Consider the following 17,233-nt stretch of genomic DNA (forward strand, 5'->3'; position numbering starts at 1 on the left):
CAGCTGTCCCCGCTGCCAGGGGAACCGCGTGCCCAAAGCTGGGTGATGCTCTCAGCCAGCACGGCTCCTTGGCTTCCTGGGTGAGGAGCGGGGAGCTTGTTGTTTGCAGCGGTGTGTGTGTGTGCGTGCGCGCGCGCGCTAAAGCTCCTAGGATGGACCTTCTCAAACATACGGCTAGAGAATGTTCTAGTGAATGCCATGTGCCCCTCCCCCAGTTCCAGCCGGCACCACAGTCTCCCATCCTCATTGCTCTCTCCCCGAGGTTTCTGGGTACACAGCAGGCTTCTTAACCTGAGCGTCCTTTCTTGAGACAGCGAGGGCAGTAACAGAGAACATTCTCTTGCCAATTAGCACAGGGTTTGCTCACGGAAGGGGCACAGGGATTGGAAGGGCCCCCTGCAGAGCGGGAGACTCACTTTGATGGGGAGGGGGAGCCACGGACCGGTCAGGTATGCAGGCTGGTTCTGACCTGCTGGGGGAGCCCCAGGCCCCTCTCTCTAGCAGGTTAGCGGCCCACACCACCTAACAGGACAGGACGGCCTCCCTGTCTCCGAAGTGGCTGTCATTTGCACAAGCCCACGGAACCCCACGGCTAGCGCCTCCGGCTTCCCAGAGCTGTTTTCGGCTTGAAAACAAAGTGGTTTGCGTGATGCTTGAATGGGCTCCTCTGGGAAGCGTGCAGAATCGTCTTTGTCTGAAACCACTGCTCAGCGGGGCCGGGGAAGGAGGAGGAGACAAGGGAAGGTGTCCCTTCCCAAACAGGAAGCCCACACGAGGGCAACGTGGAGGTGGACTGTCCCCCACTCCTGTGGGCTGAGGGCCAGCGGCAGGGCAACCGGTGCGGGCTTATCCCTCCTGTCCTCCCTCCTCGGTGTCACCACTTGGATGCAGCGAACTGGGAACTGTAGCCACACACCCCAGTGGACAGACAGGCACAACAAAGGTGACAAGCTGGAGAAGAGCACCAGTGGCCTACAACACCCGACGTCCCTGAAGCATGGGACACACGAGCCCATGCCCTCAGCCCACACAAGAACGCCCCCCTCACTTCCGCGTCCTAACGCACTCTGCCTGGAGATGGGGCTTCCCGGCTGTGGCTGCCGGGGCCCGAGCGTCATTTTCCAGTTTTTCCTTTTCATCAGTCCCCTAACCCTCATGTTTTCAGTAGCTTCTCCGTTAGCCATGAGGGTTTCCTAAGTTTCTACAAGACCTAGTGACTTAATGCTGTTACTGACTTGATCAAAACTGAGCCTTGCAGGAGAAGCCAACTGTCTTGGCCTGAAAAATATAAAAAATATATATATATTGTGGCCGCTGGCTGGCTGTCCGCGAGCACCATCCCACCACCAGCCCGGGCTGGGGCCACGCTCAGGGCTGGGCCGCCCCCCACTCCGGGTGCTGCTTCTCAGTGAAGCCTCAGGCAACCGAACGCTTTCGGGGGGAGGCATCAGGCAGCCTCGACTAGGCCTCCTCCCGTCTGGAGTCCTGTCTGCACTGGGGAAGGCTACAGACAGACTTGAAAGGCAGCACGGCGACCTCACCGTCAGAGAGCCCGGGGAGCAGGGGCTGAGGCGTGCTCGCTTAGTCTCAAGTGGACGGGGCTCAAACCACGGGACTGCAAAGGACGGCAGAGGGCTCAGCCGCTGCAGGGGTGAGGACACGGGCCATGCTCTAAGCAGCATCTCCAGGGGCCACTGCGCAGAGCCGCGGGAGGCCCCGGGCACCAGCAGAGGGCGCTGCGGCCCCCACACGACGCCCCGCGTTGCCTATGGTCGCTCGTAGCGTCCACTCAAGAAAAAGTGAAGAGGACTCCTTCGTAAATCGTTTAGAGGAATGCCTTCGAGAGTGTGATCACCCCTAACACCTGCGTTCTTGAATCACCCTGGGGAGTTAGATGCGCCCTCCCCGAAGAAACCCAGCTCCCTCTACCTTGTTCAGGCTGGCACCCAGAGGCCATCCCAGGCGTCCTGACCCTTGGTTTTCTGGAAACAGCTCTGAGCTAAGGGTCGAGTGACAGCTTGGGGAGCCCTCTGGAGGCCAGGCCCAGCACCTGCTCCCCACCCCACCTGCTTCTCGTGCCTTCTCTGAACCCTAAGAGGCAGCCATGTGTTGTCACGCCCTTCCCGAGGTAGAGTGGGACACCCAGGCAGAGAGGTCAGTGAATTTCCTCAGGGTCACGGAATGGCCGAGTGGCGGGGCTGAGACTCAGCAGGAAAGCGAGCCCCCCCGAGCCCCTGTGCTGTCAACACCATGTCATCAGGCTGCTTTCCGTCACAGCTCACCGTGTCCTTGGTAACCCGCCTAGGACGCTCATAGGGCCACTTTCTAAGCTGATGACCTGACCGTGCCACCTTCCGGCTCAAAATCCTTCAGGGACTCCCTGCTGCCACCTTGGCCTGGCATGTGAGGGTCTCCAGGGGCTGGGCCTTGATCACGGCCCAGATCTCGGCTCAGCCACCAGCCCCCATTCGAGCCCCAAGCCTGCTGGTTTCTCCACAAGGCACCTGTAGCAGCCCCCGCCCAGGGCCATCGGCGGGCACACAGCCCCTCCTGCTGCCCAGCGGCCGCGACCGTCCCTGCGCCGCCTGCTCCCCACCCAGCCCTGCAGACCCACCTCCCAGAGGGGGCAGCTGCCTTGTCGGCCTCTGGCTCCCCCGGTGGACAGGGAAGGCCAGCTCCCAGGGCACCGGCCGTTCCCGGGCTCCTCCTCGCCGGGGTGGGGGTGGGGGGGTCCCCGCGCCAGCGCCGGTGGGTGGGGGGCGGGCTGGGCAGCTGCACCTACCGAAGCCGATGAGGCCCAGCGTCTCCCCGCGGATGCGGGCTGCTCCCGAGGCCACCTCCCGGATCTGCTCGACGCTCTGGACCCGCGTGCCCTCCCGCAGCGCCTGGTACAGCCACGTGTTCCGCCGGTAGAGGTTGAGGATGTGGCAGACGGTGGAGTCGGCCGTCTCTTCCACGGCCGCGGACGGGATGTTGCACACGGCGATGCCTGGGGAGGACAGGGCCCGGCCCCCGGGTGAGGACCCCCGAGGCTCCCCGAGCGCCCAGCTGAGGGGCAGGGAGGCGGAGCTGGCCCTTCAGCCACGGACTCGGCGTGTGGTCCCATCAGGTCAGGCTCTGAGACCTGCCCGTCACCTGGGAGACATGGACCCTCGGGCCTGATGCTCAGGGGCCTCCAGCCCCCACATCCATCCCAGGCTCACCGCACCCCCAGGCCCCCACTCACCCCACATCCTGCCCACCCTTTGCTTCTGGACCCTGTGTTCCGGGAAGCAAGCAGTGGGCAGCTGGAGGGGTGAGCAGCCAAGAGGCTGGAAACCTGCCCCGCGTCCGCCGTGGACAGCAGGAAACCAGCATGCAGAGACCCCCCCCCCGCCCCAGGGTCGTGTCCAGAAGACCAGACTCCTCACAGCGAACCCTCCGGACCTTCCTCCTGGGGCTGGGCTGGGGGCACGGAGACTGGCTTCTTGTTTACGGTATTTTAAGTCTCTTGTGATGAACATGTGAACACTCGTTTTGGAAAAGGGCAAGATGGAAGAATTAGGAACCAACACCCCCCCCCCCAACACGGGCCCGGGTGGGGCCAGGATGGAGCTGATGCCTGAATTGAGCCCCACGCCCGTTCAGTGGGCCCTGCCCACGATCCTGCTCGGGCAAAAAGAACACCAAGCGGACAGGGGGGACTGCCCTGCTTTCTGGAAGGGCATTTAAGGCTAGGGGCAGCTGGTGAGGGCGGGCCCCCAGGCTCTGGGGCCAAGGGGCTGCTGGAAGAACCACCCCACGTCTCCAGCAGGCAGAGCTAGGCACTGACCTTCCTTGGTAGGAGGGTGTTTGGGGGAAGAACGCAAATGTCTGCCAGACGTGGGAGGGGCGCAGGAACAGGGGGCCCGGCTGGGCTGTGGCAGAGAACACGGGGCCTGTCAGGCAAGCAGCTTTCTGACGGACAGAGGTATCCAGGCACCAGTCAGACGAGCTCAGAAAACCACCTTTTAATCCCAGGTTTGGGACCCAAGGAACACAAGGGGCAGGGCCTCCAAGAAGGCAGCCCTGCCTTTCTCCACCTTCTCAAGCCCGGCAGCGGGGACAAGAGCACCAGAGCCTATGTGGCTCACTGGAGGGAACACAGGACCCCCCATGCTGAGCACCCCCTTTCTAGTAGCTGTATGACCACCCCACAAGGGCTGCCCTGAGGTCCAGGGTCTCCGTGACCCCCCTCAGGAGGACAGACAGCTCAGAGGGAAAGCCCCCATGAGCACATCATCCCACCTGGCCCCAGCCACCTGCCGGGGGACAAAGTGTCCGACAGATCTAGGCTGCTGAAACTTCCATGAGCTGGAAGTTCGTTCTGCAAACAGCCACAATGGAGCCCGCTCCACGTGCAACAGGCCAGCCTAGAATTTGGGCTGCGCCAGAGCCAGGGTTTTGTGATGGTTTCCAGTCCTCTGAGGAACCGGAGGTGTTCTGGCCAGAGCCCAGCAGGAGGGACCGGCAGTGGACCCTCGGCCACTACCCAGCCAACACCCCGGGCCTGGGACCAGCTGTGCCCTGGGAGCCGAGACCGGAGGGGACGCGCTGGAGGAGGGGGTTCCCACGCGGGTCCGTGTGACACAAAGCATCGCATCTGCCCACCCCCGGGGGGGGGGGTGCGCAAAGGGACACTGCTCAGCCTGCACCCCTGAGCTCTGACATGTTGGCTGCTCGGCTGCAGACACTGAAAGGGGCCCGAGACTGAAACCTGGAGGAGGGGCTGCTGGAAGACCCGGGGACCGTCCTGCCCCAAGGACAATGGCACCTTCCTCTGAAACCCCAAAGCCCTGGCGACCCTCCTGCCGTGGGACTCTTTCTAAACCATTCTTGAGGTCATGGTCTGCATCAGGGCAATTCTCTGAAGGCCATGACAAGAAGCTTCTAGCACCTGCAGGGCAAGAGTCGCGACCGCCTCACCCCAAGGCCTGAGCCCTGTGGCTGAGCTGCTCTTCCCGTCAATGGTTTCACTCTTTGCTGTCACCCCTTCTGAACTGGAAGCCAGATAAAGGAGCTTGCTAGAGAGGCTCACAAGGTGAGAGGCCCCCAGCAACCTCCCACCTCCCCCGGCTTCCCCCTGGCTCCCTGGTTCTTGGGGAGACACTGCAGAGGCCGAATCCCTCTAACTCCTCCAGGCAGGTGACACAGTTGTTTCCTGAGCTCGCCCTGCTCTCACCCCAAGCATCGCCTCGGGCCCGCCACCTTCATGCAAAGGCTCCCGTGAGCACTGGGAAGGGAGCATCCTCCCAGAAAGGCCACACTGCAGGCCCCGGAGACAAGCAGCACCTACAGCCACTGTTCTCATTTGCATGAAGTCTGGGGACAGAATCATCTGCGGAGTGCAATCTGGAGACAGGACAGAGGCCCATTTTCCTTCTCCAAATTCCACACGCACCAGGATCAATGGCAACTGACTGGAATGGAAGCTGACGTTTCCATTGTTCAAAACGGCAGGCCCCTGGGAACAGCATCTCCTCCGCCTGGGCCCCCTCGCCAAGGGCAGCCGGGCAGCCGGGGGAGCGGGGCACCTTTGGTTTTAGGGAAACGAGGTCCCCCTCCTGGCCCAGGCCAGCTGTGTGGGGAGCTTCTGCAAATGGAGGGATGGCAAGTTTTGCTTGGGAGACCTTCTCATCTCTCCCTGGAAAGAAGTTCCCTGGTTCCCATCAAGGAAACAACACGAACACCTCACCAGAGCCTGGGCTGCAAGGGGCGGACACACAGAGATGAGGAGGCGGGTGCAGGGAAGCATTTGAGGACCGCCCCCCCCGCCCCCCTCTCAGTGTGTTAAAACTATATTGTCCATCGCTGTTTGAACTTGGGATTTCAGCTCTACCAAGAGCACAAAGAACATTTGTTTTCAAACAAAAATATTCTTGTTGGTGCCCAGGAAAGATGGAAAATTTGAGGTAATGCTAGACATGCTTACGAGGACCCCTGTCCACCCAAGTTTCTTTGTTGCAACCAAGACAGGCTCAGGGGGACCCCGAGGCCAGAAGCGAGCGCTCAGGGCAGACACAGGAAGCCATCACTTCCTCCAGACCCTGTAACAAGTCTGGGTTCTGATGCCGCCCTTTTTTCCTCTTGTATAGGGTCGATTTTCCGAGCCACTTGCCACCCAGCCCCTCACTTCCAGGATGGGGGAGGGGAAGAAGGCATCTTGCTGGGGAATGACCATCTCTTGCCTCTTCCTTTCGGGTTCACCTGTGGGATGACCCCACCTGCCGCATCCACACGCTCAGAGCGCCCTGGACCACCATGAAGCAGCACCAGACTCAGCACCAGCCAGGCTCCCTCTACCCAGCACCTGCCCCCAATTCAAGTGAGGGAACTAAGCCCTTGAAGAAACCATGGACCTTTACTCAAAACCCCAGGCTAGGACCTTGGAGGAGGAAGCGGAGGCCAGAAGTGCCTGAGGCCACGGCGTGCACGCTTAGGTAGGACGCCGGCTCAGCCCGCCCCTGGAGCGCCGGGGCCCACCGGGTCCTCGGTGGGGGCGGGGAGGCTGACTTGGGGCAGGGAGAGAGATGGACCACTGGCCCACAGAGCCCACCAGGGCCTCAGCACAGCCAAAGGTTGGGGGACTGTAGAGGTCTGAGTTCCTAGATACCCGCTAGCAGCCCTGGGGCACCCCAGTACTCAGGTGGAACATGGGCCCACGCACCCGGGAGCCGCCCTGGCACATCGCACACACAGATCAAGGACAGTGAGCACAGGAGCTCATTCTGAAGGACCTTGGGCCCTCACGGGGCGAGCAGGCCAGCCCAGGGTCGCTTGCCATCAATGCTCTGTGGACACTCCTCGCACATGGAGTCCACAGCAGGTGCTGGGGCGGGGGGTGGGCACAGTGCCATGGCCCTACCGCTGGGCAACTGCCTGTGGGTGTCCATCTGCTGCCCCTGCTTTTCTCTGGAACCCCTGCCCCTCTGACAAGGGCTGGGCAGGAGGTGCTGGGCTTCGGTCCACCCTGTTGGCGCTGACCTGGGCAGGTTTCTGGGTGGACAGCAGCCCTTGGGAGGAGGTCTCCATGCCGGGACTGGAGGAGACCTAGAGATGCCCGACGCCCCCACTTCCCGAGCCCTGAGCTGTGCACCCAGCATTGGCATTTCCGGGTGGTGGGTCCCGACCAGCTAACACTGACCTGTGGCCACTCACAGGGTCCCCTCTGCAGGGGCTCAGGGCCCAGCAGGCTCACTCCCGCCTGGGTGTTGGCGCTGTGCCCACCCGGCCCCCGCACAGCCGCCCCGCGGCCCCGCGCACTCACCGAGCTCGCCAGCGGCCTTTATGTCAACATTGTCGTAGCCGCTGCCTATCCGCACGATCACTCTCAGGGCCTTGAACTTCTCCAGGTCCTCCCTGGTGAGGGTGATGGTGTGGTACATCATGGCGCCAACGGCTTCATTTAGAACCTGTGACGGGGTGAGCAGAGCAAGCTGGAGCCCTCGCCCCAGCCCCATCACCCCTGCACCCGCCGCAGAGGACGTGGGGTGGGCGTGACCGCTCCCCCAGGCGAGTGGCCCGTGGTTGTGCTTCGGGGTCTGCCTGTGACTCTGGATGATGGGGGGCGCAGACAGGGAGGGTGGGGCGGGGGGTGAGGGGGCCCAGCCCGGGGAGACCTGAGGGACCCCTCGCTGAATGGCAGCCACCTGACCTGGGTGACCCCGGCCTCGGGGTGGGGGGTGGGGCCCACCTTCTCGTGGATCTCCTGAGTGGACTGTGCGTCACAGAAGGCCACAGTGGCCAGGTCCTTCAGGATGGGCATCTCCACGGTGCAGTCTCTGCCATCGAGCAGCGCCACCAGGGGGCGGGGGTGCAGGGGGCCGTTCATGATCTGGGGGCGGATACCTGTGAGGATGGGAGGGTGATTTGGTGGGCGGGCACAGTGGCCTGTCCCACACTGGGGGACAGTGCTCCCCCTTACCCACATCCATCAGGTCTGGGGGACCCCAGAGCTCCCTCCCTACTCCCTGGGCGGACCACGAAACCACGAAGCCGCCTGGGCTCCCCTGGGCTCAAAGACCACAGGCTCCTTTGGAGTCACGGGGGAAGATTCTGGGGCAAGCCAAGGAGACCCAGGGGGAACATCTGTCTGGGTGGACGTCTGAGGGGGACCTGGGTCTCAGTGAGCAATCTCAAGTATAGCGAACAGGAACCACCATAGAGCTAACTCCATCGCCATGTGGAACTCGGGCCAAGGAATCTAAGACACACCAGCCTCGGGCACCTGCTGCCAGTATGAGCCGGGCCTACAAGGGGGCTCCCCTCCCACTCCAGCACCTTCCAAACACGAGGGGGTACAAAATGAAACCAGAGGGACAGGTCATGGCTCCCGCACCCCGTGGGAATGTCCTGGAGAAACAGGCAGCCTGGGCTCAGCTCAGGACCCCTCTTGACCTGGCCCGGTGGTGGGGAGGCGTGTGTGAAGGCCAGCAGCTTGCTGGGGACTTGGGAGAGCGAAGAGAATCTCTCTAAGGACCGCAGAGCGAGCTGCGCTCTCAGGTCCCAGGACCAGTCAGAGCGGCGCTGGGTCCTGGTGCTGCCCAACAGAGATAAAGGACACTTGTCCCCACAACTTGGGGGGGGGGGGTGAAGGGAGCACAGAGCAGGGGCAGTCCTCCCTGCTCTGTGCTCCATGCGGACCAGCACGGCTGCTTACGGGAGGCTCAAGGGGGCGGCAGGGACGCCCCCAACCCACAGGACAGAGTGGGGGCGCGTGCCCTGGGCCACGTGGCCACACGAGGTGCACGCACCAGGCTGCCTGCAGGAGCCCGGCAAAATCCATATGCTGGCAAGTCTTGGTGTCTCCAGAGGGACCGTGGCACCGAGATGGTGCCATTTTCTCAACCGATCTGATGCGCAGTGTCCTAGACTACAAGTCAAAGTGAGAGAGCTTTCCGTGCGTCTTACGCTTTCAGAGGTCAGGACGAACTCTGACAGGGGCCGCCACACTGAGGCCAGGCTCTTCTTCCTGTACAGAATCTACTTGTCCTTGCCGCTGGTGGCCGCCTGGCCCACTGGCCTTCGTGTGACCACAAGGCATCGGGTAGAGGCTCCAGCCAACAAAAGCAGGACCCGTCTGCCCAGGCTGCACTCAGCTGTGTGGTCTCCCGAAGGGCTCGTCCACTGGCAGCCTGCCATGGCCACCGGGGTGTGGGGGCCCCAGACACGTGAAGCCCCCATGTGACTGCCAGGGCTCATCACGCAGTGACACGCTTGTGTAAGAAGCGGAGAGAAATCCCCACCTGGAGCTGCGTCCGGGCTCCCACTAGCACTGGATGGGGAGGTGGGGAGGGTGTCCCCGTGGTGCCCACACGGCCCCTGCACAGTGGCCTCTGCCCTGGGATGGCACTCCCACGCCACAGCTGCCCAGCTCCGGACAATCACCTCTTTGAACAAGGAGCCGAGGAAAGGCTTTTGTCCTGGCCTCCGAATGGGTCAGGGTGCAGGTCTCCTCGGGGCAGCTCCATCCTGAGCTGGGACTCACGAGGGATCAGTCCCTCCCAGCCTCTGAGTGGCAACAAAACCACTGCCGAACCCAGAGCCCGGATCCCCAAAGCAGGACGTCCAAGTGAAGCGGAGCCCCAAACATCCTCTGTACCGGGTGGGAAAACGGGGGCTCCAAGGCTATTTGTTGGGGCCTGGTGAGCACTCTGCTAGCGTTCTTTTGGCCTAATTGGCAGGCGGGCTCCACAAGGGGTCAAGGTGGGTGTGTGTGAATGGAGAGACTTCCCCAAAGACCAAGGGTGCCGTTGAGTCAGGACCCCTGGAGACCCACCGCCTTTTACCCCTGAACTCTGCAGAGGGAAGTGAGGGACAGTAATTCACATGGTTGCCTATAGCCTCCCATTTCATCCCCATCCATTTTAATAGATGAGGACCCCGAGGCACAGAGTGGGAAGTGCCCCCTGGAGTAGGCAGCTGAAGGGGGGGGCAACCTGATGGGCACACATTAAAGCTCCCACCTCGGCCCTTCCTTTTGGCCAAGAAAAGGGTGAGACTTTGACCAAATCCCGAAGGGCCCGTCTTCTTCCACCAGATTCTTCTGTGCTTCCCCACAGCTGCTGCCAAGCCCAGGTCAGGACCCCATGGGACTGGTGGTCTTGGACTATGGGGGCAGATTTACCCACCTGTCCCAGGCTGTCCCTCCTACAGGGTACAGAACATCCTGACTTGACTCCAAAGGTGATGGCAAGAGTGTTAATCAGACAGCGTTTGCACAGTTCATGATCATGGTAAGAAATCCAACTTGTTAATTAAAAAGCAACCACAGAGGAAAATGATGGGCAGGCACAAGGCAGGCATCTAGAGCCATCCAAGACATCTGGAGAGGCTGAGGGGCCTCATCACAAGATGTCCATCCACAGCATCAGTGCATGGATCCCGTTACCTGGGCAACAAGCTCCAGGTTGCCTAGCGATCGCCCCCCTCCCTAGCTTGGGTCGCCTCCTCTTTGGCGAAACCCACCCTTTGCCCTCGTTCAGGCTGGGCATGCAGAATGCAGCTGAGGCTCGTCCGTGAGAGCCAGGGGCTCCCAGATGAGGCCCCAGGCTCAGATACGGGCTGCAAGCCATGTATGGGAAAGCAGGAAAGGGAGAGGCACAGGGGGTTCTGCTGGGGATGGATGCTGAGCACGGACAGCTGCGTGGGTGGTGGGAGCGGTGAGATTCCCGTGTGTCCTGCACGAGGTGTAGGGGGCCGCACGAAACCCCAGGACTGAGGATGAGAGAAAGCTCAGCCAAGGCATCGCCGAGGTTGCTTCTTTTGACGAAGGGACCGCGTCATACATGCCCCCCCGGCCCAGAAGGCTCGTCCACCAGCACAGCAGAGAATCCAGCGACATCCAAGCCACACCCCGCCCAGCACCCGCTGTCCCTACAGCCTTGCAGAAGTTGGGGCAGAGGTTCCCACGAGACCCCAGGAAACGCCAGTGAGGTGAAGTTGTAAACAGACTTCCTATCTCGCCTCACATCAACCGATGCATCTCTCAGGGCTTCTGACAGTTGGAGTAATTTTTAGTATATTAGGATGCAACCGACATGTTACTGTAAATAACCATTTAAGGGACTTTGGGGGAGAAAGCCAAGGCACAAATATCTTTAACAAGAACGGACTAAACACTGAGGTCTGCGACCAGAAGCTAGGGTAGCAATTACTAGACGCTGCTCAAACCCCGAGACTGACATTCAGAAGCCCGCTGTGTTACTCTTGTTCCCATCTTACTTACAGGGAGACAGAGCCAAGGGTGACCACAGACCACACCAAGGGACAACAGGGAACGACGAGAGCCACCTCACACGGCCCCAGGGACCCAAAACAGCCCGAGGAAACACCTGCTGATGATGAGGGGCCGAAGGTCCTGGTGGCCCCCTAGTCAAAGCGACGACTCCCTTTCTGCAAACTTGCCTTCTATTTCAGGACAATTCCAGCTGCCACTGGACACATCACAGAAAAAAAAAAAATCTATCAGCACATCCCTTCCGACCACTTGCCGAGCACTGACTCTGCAGGGCCACTTCGACTCCCCTGGCGTCAATTACTTGCTGGTTTCAGGCTCACCTCTGCACAAGCAGGGCCGGCTCGCCGTCAGGGACGCGGTGCCTCAGCTCGAGGCCAGCTCCCGTGGCCGTCCTTGGGCCCCGTATTACTCACAGCTGGAACTGCACATAAACTGTGAAATTAGACATCCAGTGGAAAACAAAGATGATACCAGGCCGCGTTGCTGGAGTTCTGCTAGGAGTGGCCGATGGTCCAGGGGAAGACAAGTCCATAGGCCCCATGGATTCTGAGGGAGGAAAGGGAGGTCCCCAGGGAGGACACCGGCAGCTCTCTGGTCACCCAACCTCGATGCCACCTTATCTGAGCAGCACCAGATTTCTCAGGAGCTGCTTCTTCCCTGGGCAACACGGGCTGACAGGGCGGCAGGCGGCCTAACGGGACAGGCGTCCCTAAGCAGAGTGACTGAGGGGGAAACGGGCCGATCCCGCCACACGACGCGGCCCTGTGGTGTCTGAGACCCATTTTCTGGCTTTCCTGGACGCTGCGTGAGGTTCAGCTGACACGCTTCCTACAGAACTCTGCCTTGTTTCTGAAGATCTGAGTGGGTTTCTGTTGTTTGCCAACTTAAGAACCAACCTGCCGGGGACTTTTTTGATTTTGCGGTTTCAAGATTTCACAAATGAAGCAGTTTTACCCCAAAGCAAAGTGGCCATAATAATCATGTTTGACCAACAGCCAGAGGCCTCTTTTGACAACTGACCAGATTTTGCTGAAGCATCCATCCCTACACCACAGTCCTCGAACACCTGTGCTGGGCCGGCCAGGATCGCGGGTGACAGTGACGAGCGACCGCTCCACCGGCTCAGGGTCACCCCCTGCTCACCTGGCAGGGACTAGCCAAGTATGCTGGGGTGACCAAGAGGGGAAAGGGCCTGCCAAGCAGCACAGATTCGCACCAAGATCTTCACTGCTGCTCCGGGGCCAAAGAACACGGGCTAGGCCTTGCAGGTAGAACCCAGCTGGGAGCCTCTGGGGCCTGAAGGCAGTTGCTGGGATTCTCTGGGCCAGCACCAGCTGTTCTGGCAGCTGACACTGGAATTAAGTACCGGGGAAGAACCAAGAGATAAAACGCACTGTCCTGCATGCTTAGCCAGAGGCCCCAGAGCCCATCAAATGGGTCATCAGCATCCAGATCTTGCAAGGTGGTCTGGAAGGCAGAAGGGGCTCCCGTCCTCATGGGCAGGTGTTTGAGGGTGGGGAGAGGAGACGCGACCACAGAGTCCCAGCGGTCCGGCGGGGGTGGGGAAGGACACTCAGGTCTGCACTTACGGCCTCTCCAGCCACGACCACTTCATGGGGATCTGATCATGTCGCCCCGCCCCAAGAACAACTTCCCCTTAAATGCAGGTGCTCCCCCATTAAAAAGCCACTTCCTGCAACCCTGCACAAAGCAACCCTCATCGGCTGGGCTCAGCAGTCCCGACTTCTAGAAGGCCAGACGCAGAATCAGATCTAGGGTCTGATAACGGGCCCATTTTACAGGCTTGCATTCCCACAATCTAGAGCTGAAACCCATGACTGGGGCCAAACTGGGGGCCGGATGCCGATCTCGGGTCATAACTGAACCCGTACCCGAGACTCGGCGTTCAACTTGCAGACATGTCTGTGCTGGGTGGGCGTCCAGCATCTACCCCAGCGCACGGGGTTCCGGACCCCGCCTATAGGGGAGGAGACTGGAGCCTTGGTTGAGACAGGTCTCCCCTGCTTGTAAACACGGTTCATCCACGTAGTAAAAACTGTCCTACACTGTCAGCCACGGGGTCTCGACCCCAACCGCCACGCAGCTGGCTGGAGCTTGCTCAGAAGGTGGGTCTGGACAGCCAGCAAAGGCACGGTGACTGTCCCCATGTCTAGAGGCCCGGGGACAGGATCCACGCCCACGGCAGCTACCCTTGCCTCTCACGAGAAGGAACACGGGAGAAGACGGAAGTGAGTGGCTTCGAGACAGCAACTGTAATAAAATGTGTGTTGCTAAGTGTGGTACTATTTCCAGGTTTAAAAAACACGGTTACTGTTAGAAACCTCATCTTCGTGTCCACGTCACTGTCTGCCTTTTCGTCGGGCAAACGTGCATTTCTCGGTGGTGTCCCCGTCCTGCCCAGGCCGCGGGATGATTTTGAGAACTCGGCCATGGGCACGGATGTGACCCGCACCGCGCACGGAGAACCCGACGTTTTCTCTGGTGGTCTCTCCTTTCGAGGCTCGTCTTACGCCCGGACAGGCTGCTGGGGGAGGCCTGCTCGGCCCGAGGGGCGGTGATGACGCCCAAGTCAAGTAGGTCCCGGAAACCAACAGCAGCTCGCAGCTCCTGGGCCGCTCGGCGGCGCCTCTCCAACGCGGACCCCCAGGAGCGGGGCGCAGCCTCACTGCTTTCCAACTGCGCACCCTCGACAGGCTCTGGCAGGCGGGCCTGGCGCCGGTCTCAGGGCCCGCAGAGGAAGACAGGCTGCCGCAACCCCAGGAGCTCCAAAGGCACAGGGAATCCGGCTAACGGAAGAGACAGCTTTTCCTCGGGCTGCTTCACAACCAGGAACACAAAGTGAGTTTTACTCGGGGCCGACTGTGGAAGGCAACTTTTCTAGCATAGGAGTTAAATCAGCACATCTCAAAATTTAGCTCAGGCTGGAACAGAGCGCCCTTATGCACCTTGGTGTGTCAGCACTGAAGAGGAGAGAGTAAAGCAAACCTGCCCCAGGAATGCAAACACACACGCACTCTTCCCTTCCTGCACTCATGGCAGACATCAATAATGGATCTCAGCACTTTCAGCCTCCGAGTCCCTGATGATCACGATGCCCCAGCGAGCCCCCTGCAAGGCTGGGTGACATCTGCCTGCCACGCTTAAGCGAGCCCAATCCCCTCTAGAAACTGGGAAAGGAAGGTGAAGGTCGGAAGAAAGCCAGGAGATGTAGGGAGGCCCCAGGGTAAGGAAGAAAAGGCCCACAACCCAGGCTCAGACCTCGGTGAGCAGCTGGACCTCCTATGCCACCCCTTCCAGACCTGTGACCGGGGTGAGGTCTCGTTCCTCCTGCGACCTCCTCTGTCGCTCTAGGAGCGCCCTCTGCTCTGCTGGGCCCCAGAGCGGGTGCCTTGGTTTGCACCCACCTCCTTCACCGTGGAGAGCCTCCGCTGCGTCCCGCACTGTTCCGGGACCGCCCAGGGCCACCTGCCTCCTGTGTCGAACGCAGGCCCCTCCCAACATGACCTTGCCGCCCCCTCGCGGTGGAGGGAACTTCCCCAGCCCTGGAAATGGGCTGGCCTTGGACTTTGCTCTGAACTACGTCCCGTAGCAGAACCGATGCGGCGTCGGTTCCATGGCGAGACCCCACGGGGTGGGCATCGGGCCGTCCACGCTCACACTGGAGCCTGCGCACGTGCGCTCTGCGGTGTGAAACACCTGGGAGGAAGGACCACTGAGCAAGCCCTGCCGGCCCAGCTGATGGGGGTCGGGTGGGGGGCACTGCAGACTGTCCCGCCACAGCCGAGCGCAGAACTCCTGCGAGCCAGGAGGCCCCAGATTCATCTCTGAGCATCGCCAGTGAACTGATGTGCTCAGGAGGGCAAGGCCGGGTGTGGGAGTGTGTGTGCCTTGCGACCTGACAAAGACAGCAGCATGGACATGACCCACGCCGAGGCTGCAGAAACCCCTGGAAGCTGGTCCCCAGGCCGTGCCAGGATGAATCAAGTCTGTTTTTTTAAGACCCAGAAGACATGTGCGGGGTCGGCGCCCCAAAGCTGTGGGCATGTCAGTCATGGGGTTCATAATCACAGGCGCCCCTGTCGGAGGGCCAGGGTGCCTTTCTCCCCCCCCAGGGAAGGACCAAGCTGCTCTGCCCCCAGCAGACTCAGAGGGGCCCTTCCCCGAGGCCCGGCCACCGGCAGTGGAGACCCTGGCATGGCCTTTTGAAACAGCATTCCTGTCTTTTCACTTTCTGGATGAGCCGCCAGCTCTTGGACTTCTCCCTCGGCACACCCCAGAACCCCCACCTGATGCTAAGCCCTAGGAGCCTTGCGTCAGGTCGCGCCTCCTGTCTGGAAGGAAGCCGTTCAACCTTCCACTCCCCGGGCACCGGACCCCGGAAGGCACGGTGCGTGCAGCTCCTGGTGGGCGAGCAGCAGCCTGCGGGCAGAGCACGGGCCCAGCTGCCCCGAGCTCCGCGGTGTCCCTGCACTGGGCCATCGAGGACCTTGCCCGGCAGAAAATTACTCAACTCAAACATGAGCAAGGACTAGCCCCAGGCCAGGTGCTGGAAAAACAGCAGGAATCAAGACAAAACAGAACAACCTGGCTTAAAAATGGCACTGGGGAATAAAAAGGAGTGAAGTACTTTCCAAGGTAAGGAAGTGGCCACGCCATCCTGTGCGGACCCCCGGCCACTCCAGGCACTGCCCCAAGTCCCTCTAGGGACGAGTGGCACGACCAGGTAGGAGGGGAGCTCAGTGCAGACACCGTGCCCTGGGAGCCCCTTCACCTCGGATGCAGTCGGGTCCCCCGAGGCCGTGTTCTTCCACCGAGCTGTGAACACCCGCGTAAGCACTGCATGGCACACGGCACCGGGCTGACTGGTACGGGCTCAGTTCTCTCTCAAAGCGAGTGTGGGGAGACCTGGCGTCACCGGGCCCTCTGAGCTGCTGGGGGTGACCCCCACTAAGGGGACTGCTCACAGGGCTGGCTGCGTCCCACGGAGGGGCCGGGTTTTAAGCCACTCCTCAGCTCTGATTTTAGTGTTCTCTCAAGTTGGCCGGAGGTTCACTTGAGAGATGGCCACAGGATAAGGAGATTAGCTTCTTAAATAAAACATGGATCTTAATGAGTCATGGCCCTCGTAGTGAAGTGGCTTCAGGCCACCTCCTCTGTAGCTCAGGTCACAGCTGGTCAGAAAGCCGGCCAAGCAGGAGGCCCCCAGGAGCCTGGGCCATTGCCCCCTCCCCACCCGAGGCTTGCCGGGTGAGTGCGGTCAGCCCAGTGCGCATGTGTGTGCTGACTTCTGGAAGACAAGCAAGTGTCTACACTTGTGGGAACCACATCATCCAGTTCAAAGAAAAGGAGAACTTCTGTACCTCCCGAAAGACAAGCATTCATGGTTGCTTTAACTGGTCCCTTAGAGCAACCCAGGGAAACTGAGTCAGCAGTCTGAACTGTACGGTGTCCACACCACAGCGGGGGCCTTGAACAGAGAAAAGGGACAGAAACTTCTCCTTTTTCCAGGAGAGCTTCACGACAAAACCAAGAACCATTGATCACTTGCTTGAAATCCTTCCTTGGACAGTCACACGCGGCCCCGGGGGCTGTTTGGTAGCCCAGGTACGACTGCCCGGCCGCACTCAACGCACCCTTTCCAGAGCCACTCCTGGCTTTGAGCGTTTGTGCCCGTCACCCTCAGTCCCCAGGGAGCCTCGTGTTTCCAGTGAATCCCTCTGCCCTGAAGAAGCTCCTGAAACAGGTGCTTTCCACTGGGGGGTGGGCTGAACACCACCACTTAGCGCCTCCTGACTGACCCTCCAAAAGAAACACGAAGGAGGAGGAAGTGCTTGCCCCAAGGTCTCGGGGAAGGGATGGGCTCAGGGGACAGAGGTTCGACCCACTCACGGCCACAGGGACAAGACTGAAAACCAAGCAGGCCGCTGCGGGACGCATTTCCACAGCAAATCGGCC

The 17,233-nt window shown here is 60.8% G+C and overlaps 1 protein-coding gene across 5 annotated transcripts in view; it reads right to left on the bottom strand.

Moving 5' to 3' along the window:
• Positions 1–17,233, bottom strand: part of CTBP2 (C-terminal binding protein 2) — a 155,554-nt gene that overhangs the window by 4,932 nt on the left and 133,389 nt on the right. For all 5 annotated transcript variants that reach the window (XM_032423430.1, XM_032423433.1, XM_032423431.1 and 2 more), the window contains 3 exons: positions 7,712–7,866; positions 7,286–7,430; positions 2,783–2,989 (listed from right to left, as the gene is read on the bottom strand). In XM_032423430.1, the coding sequence (XP_032279321.1) occupies positions 2,783–2,989; positions 7,286–7,430; positions 7,712–7,866 (507 nt within the window). The remainder of the gene's footprint in view (positions 1–2,782; positions 2,990–7,285; positions 7,431–7,711; positions 7,867–17,233) is intronic.

This window comes from Phoca vitulina, unplaced genomic scaffold, assembly GCF_004348235.1.
Source record: "Phoca vitulina isolate PV1807 unplaced genomic scaffold, GSC_HSeal_1.0 scaffold28, whole genome shotgun sequence".
Lineage (NCBI taxonomy): Eukaryota > Metazoa > Chordata > Mammalia > Carnivora > Phocidae > Phoca > Phoca vitulina.